At 42.5% G+C, this 5,000-nt stretch overlaps 1 protein-coding gene across 1 annotated transcript in view; it reads right to left on the reverse strand.

Moving 5' to 3' along the window:
* The window catches only part of sox5 (SRY-box transcription factor 5), a gene marked incomplete at its 3' end in the record, with an annotated part of 86,586 nt that overhangs the window by 63,832 nt on the left and 17,754 nt on the right, over positions 1–5,000 (reverse strand). The window contains exon 3 of the mRNA XM_080051425.1: positions 1,986–2,193. Coding sequence (XP_079907551.1) covers positions 1,986–2,193 — 208 coding nt within the window. The remainder of the gene's footprint in view (positions 1–1,985; positions 2,194–5,000) is intronic.

Below are 5,000 nucleotides of genomic sequence, written 5' to 3' on the forward strand. Positions count from 1 at the left end.
AAGGATTTTCTATCTCGCGGTTCAATACCGCTCCTCGTCCCCTTAACCCCCCCCACCCTCTCAATTTGCCTCTGCCTCTCTTCATCTTTTCTCAGCATCCCCTTTCTTCTTTTACTTTCTCTTCTTTCTTTCTCTCTTGCTTGGCCGGAGTTTTTGTGTGTTCAGTAGTGTGTGTGTGTGTGTGTGTGTGTGTGTGTGTGTGTGTGTGTGTGTGTGTGTGTGTGTGATGGGTCTGGAGGCGCTGGGGCCTTTTGTTAGCGTGTTTCATTTAAAACGTAGGGCAGATAATGCTCTGGGTGGGTTTGGACACAGCACCACAGTGGCACTCCACTAATAGGGTCTGTGAAGAAGACACCGCTACTTCTCCTCCTTCACTCTTCTCGTCCTCCTTTCTGTATTTCTCCCATCTTCCCTCTCTCTCTCTGCGCACTGGCTGACTCATAAAGATCCTTTATTGTTGTTTTTTTTCCGTGTGCAGCCAGTTCATGAGGTCTAGTGAAGCAGCGAACAACCCAGAACACACCTCACTCAATTACAGCTCAGCTCCACAAACAGCCCAGTTTTTTTTCCTTTCTTTCTTTCTTTCTTTCTTTCTTTCTTTCTTTCTTTCTTTCTTTCTTTCTTTCTTTCTTTCTTTCTTTCTTTCTTTCTTTCTTTCTTTCTTTCTTTCTTTCTTTCTTTCTTTCCCTTCTCCCTCTCTCACTCACTCCCTTTTTGGGTAAAATGCACCACAACAGACCTCTCTATTGACTGGAATAAAAGCAACCTGACGCAGCGAGCTGACCAGCAGTCTCGGCACCGCTTTGAAAAAAAAAACCTTTACAGAAAAGACTGGAAAATAAGGTTAGCTCGTCGCAGCTTGAAGTGAAAGCCTGTTGGTGTGTTGTCGGAACATAAACGCACATTGCACACACACTCACACACACACACACACACACACACACTTAAAAGACAAACAAACGGTGTACCGCTGCACTGTTCTTTCACCTTTTGGGCTGGGAGTCACTGGAGGCTGCGTACTGCATACAGTGATGTTTGATTAGAAATCTCGGCACACAGCAGTGGTGAATTCAAGAGAAGTACAGTATATAAAGAGATGGATTTGGGAAGGTTTGCCAAACAACGCACTGTTTAGATCTCTAATCTGCATTGTTTACTTGCCCCTTGAGCAAGGCAGTGCACCCCTATTTGCTCCAGGTACATGTTTTGAAATGGTTTTGACACAGACCTTACAGTGTAGTTCATGAAATATATTGCCACCAATAAAGCACAATGGATTTGGATGGACACCTGTTGGTAATCTCTTCCCATTATCACCATCACCATCACATTAATGACTTAAGCCCCTGTTTATCTGCCCGTTAAAAATTTGAGTTGGCCACGGGCTAATTGTATCTCTTGACTCCCAACTGTTAGCCCCAGGCCAGACTTGAGAAATGAACTGCGAGGCTAATCGGGCTAAGCTACGTAGCCTTGGGCAACAATCTGGTTCAAGTCTCGTCCACAGTGTGACAAGAAGCATAAAATCCTAGCTGTTTATTTAAAAAATCTTAAACTTGAAATTAAAGCCGGGTGAACAGTCGCAGAGAGTTGTTTGAATTTCTAAGAATGGTTGGCAGGCTTGTCACACACTCGAGCAAACAGTACACACACAAACACACAAATGCACGCACGCACACACTCATCCTTGTAGTGATAAATATGCAAAGCTTGGAGGACAATAGGCGAATAGGTCTGTGTTCCGGAAAAACAAAGGCTTGGCTTCTCATCTGTATGTGTACGGGTTCATAACAGAGGTACACAGACAGAGAGAGGGAGAGAGAGAGAGAGAGACAGAGAGAGAGAGAGATATTGAGCTGTGGAGGAAACAAGACAGAAGGAAGAGAAGAACAGAGAAAAAGGAAGAACAGAGTGTGATAAAAGAGTTGCGGATCACACATCTGGGCCCCGCCGCGACAAGTGTTTTTCCCCCTTTCATCACTGACCTTCTGGCTCGTTCTTGATCAGCTCCTCCATCTTGCGTTGCTTCAGTGTGTCCACCACGTCTGCCAGGCTGCCCTTGCGTCTCTCGGGGGTCCCCAGGGAGCCCGTGGCCGAGCCACCTCCACCTCCTCCACCGTCCTCTTTGCCCGGTGAGGTAGCATTGTGCTGGGGGTAAGGACTCAGAGAGCTGCCCTTAGTGCAGTCCATCTCCTGGAGGAAAATGGAGGGGGCGAGGGGGGATCATGATTAGGTTAAAATATTATCTGTTGTATGTGACAGCCAAGAAGCAGGTATTACAAGGACCTGGAAACAGCTAATTTCACCAAGATAAGTATCTTGGCTCATAACTGTATAAAAAACGTTCCACATGGAAAGTGCAATGTTTAAGTTAACTTGTACAATGCAGGGACCAAGAAGAAAAGTGGGGCAGTAATTATGCTGTGGATAAAATCCTGAAAATATACTCATTAAGGAATAGGTAGGATATGTATATTATTATATTATTATTCTTGTATATTTTCTTATTTTATTTATTAACTTATTGCATTGCTTTCTCTGTCTTTGTTTTAGGTGTACATGTTGAATCTGTGATGACGATTTATATAAGTAAAAATAAAAATGCTACAATTCAAAATAAAGTTATACAAAAATATATTACCTATAATTTATGGCATAAATAAACAAACTGTGAAAGAAGAAAAACTGAAGAGGAGGTGGAGGAGGAAGAGCTGGCATACTCCCAGTCATTATCTCCATCCCTTTATTCTCTTCATCTTGCCTCGCAACCACCTGTCATCCCTGGCCAGTTATCTCAAGTTAGGACATACTTCTTCTTCTCGCTCTTTCTCTCTCTCTGTCTGTCTCTCTCTTGCATCCTCTGGAATCTACATTTGACTGACTTGGAGGTACTTGACAGAAGGAGCACATGAAACAGCAGCGAAAGGCTGCGCACACGCTCACAATCACTAACTCTCTCATTACAAAGCCTTCAATGGCTTTCTGCTTTGAGGGACGTCCAACGTTACTACTCTAACCGAATCCCAAGTTTCGTCCAAAGAATCCTGACAATAAATGCTGAGGATGCAACTCCGTCAAACAGGGGAAAAAATCACATGAAGTAGTTTTCTTTTTCCATAAACAAAGCTTTGGAGCGGTGTCATATCCATTTCCATGAATTCATAAAAGGACTGACAAAATAACAAGCAAGACGACAGCTATACAAAAAATAATACATACAGCTCACAGTTAGGTTCCGTGCTCTTCGCCAAGCTGTCGTGATGAATAATTATCCCAATGTCTTGTGTCTGAAGTTTACACAGTCTTTATGACAACTTAAGTTGAATGGCCTTTGGAAAACATGATGCTCTCGTAAGTTTAAAAAAGACGTAGCCTATACGAAATTCATTCCTAAATACCTCATTTTGAAAAATGTACTCCTTGAAGGAAAACAATTGATTTTTGTTTTGTTTCTGGTCTATTTAGGTCCGCTCCACTCAAAAATGTATTTTGAGGGGCGCTCCGGTGGTGTAGTGGATAGAGCGGGTACCATATTGGCTCCGGCCTTCGTTGCAGTGGTCGCGGGTTCATCCTTTACTGCAGGTCATCCCCCCCTCTCGCTGTCTCCCCATTTCAACTCTGAACTATCTAATAAAGATTGAAAATGCCAGAAAATAATCTTAAACATTTTTGAAGAATTATGTGTGTGCAGAGTTTGACAGTAGATGGCTGTTTTGCCATTCATCAGCTGACATGGGTTTCAGTTTCTCTGTGCTGTGCTGAAAGTTGAAGGCATGTACGTCCATGCAGCATACAGTGACATCAAAAGTTTCATATGGAAAACTTAGAATGGACTTCTCAAGGTTAAGTAGGAGACATCCGGAATCTTGAATTCAGGAAATTTTTGAAATTATTAGACATTTTATTATAATGTGATTTAAGGAATCTTGTAGTAATCTAACTTGTATTTAAATGTTTTTTCTTTTACTTTTATTGAAGTTTAAGTTATATTTTAAATGATAGGTTTGTTAGGTTGGATGAATTAACAGTAGGAAAAACACTCAGAGCCGCAGCTGAATGTTCAGTAACTTGTAGCACCTTAATCTTTGACCTGGTAAATCCTGTGTTTGTTTGGCCTGCCCTCATGTTACGACTGGATTGGTGCTGATCCCAATTAACAGTGACACTGGTAAAGGAGGCCGGCATGTATGGATGAGCTCTTAATGTATATGGACAGTCACACAGGGACAAACTGTATCCGCTCCCCATAAGGTGCTTTCAGGTGTGTGTATGTGTTGTGTTCTTTAATCACAGTAAAACAAGTGAGTCAGTCAATCAGCTCGCCAGTCAGTCTGTCAGCTCAGCTCTTTGTTAAGACTGGCAGGTCAATGGTCCACGGGGTTAATCTTTGGCTAATCGCACTACAATATGGAGCATGCCACCTGGGACAGTGGCACACATATACAGTATACCTGTGTTTAGCCTGTGGGTGTGTGGGTGGATGGCTATGTGTGGGAGATAGAGAGCACATTCCATCTACATTAATGACATTATAGTGTATTGAGGGCGGAGAGTGCTTTCTAATCATTAACTCTCAGGGCTCTCTGGTGGAAGTGGAATTTAATACTGAGATCACAGTCCACAATGAAGTCACCCATACCCCCAGATGACTCCACATTCTATTGTTTTCCTATCCTATTTGGTAAAGCAATTTGTTTTTCATAACAGCATCCATTTGAGCGAAAAAAAAAAAAAAAAAAACCAAACCATTCCTCTTGTGTGTTTGTATCGAGAGAGTAAAGCCCAGGCACAGAGGCGCTTTCAATATTGACTGTGCTTTCATTGTCAAGAGGCCAAAACACTGTATGAGAAGGTAACAGCAGACCATTATCACTTGGCATTTTCTTACACTTAACTGACTCTCTCCCTCTCTTTCTATCTCTCTCTCTCTGTCTCCCTTCGGCGCGGTGTGTTTCTCCACACACTCTGAATAAGTCAGCGCAGCTCAATAATTCACTAAT

The sequence above is a fragment of the Ammodytes marinus genome (genome assembly GCF_949987685.1).
Source record: "Ammodytes marinus genome assembly, chromosome: 22".
Classification (NCBI taxonomy): Eukaryota; Metazoa; Chordata; class Actinopteri; order Uranoscopiformes; family Ammodytidae; genus Ammodytes; species Ammodytes marinus.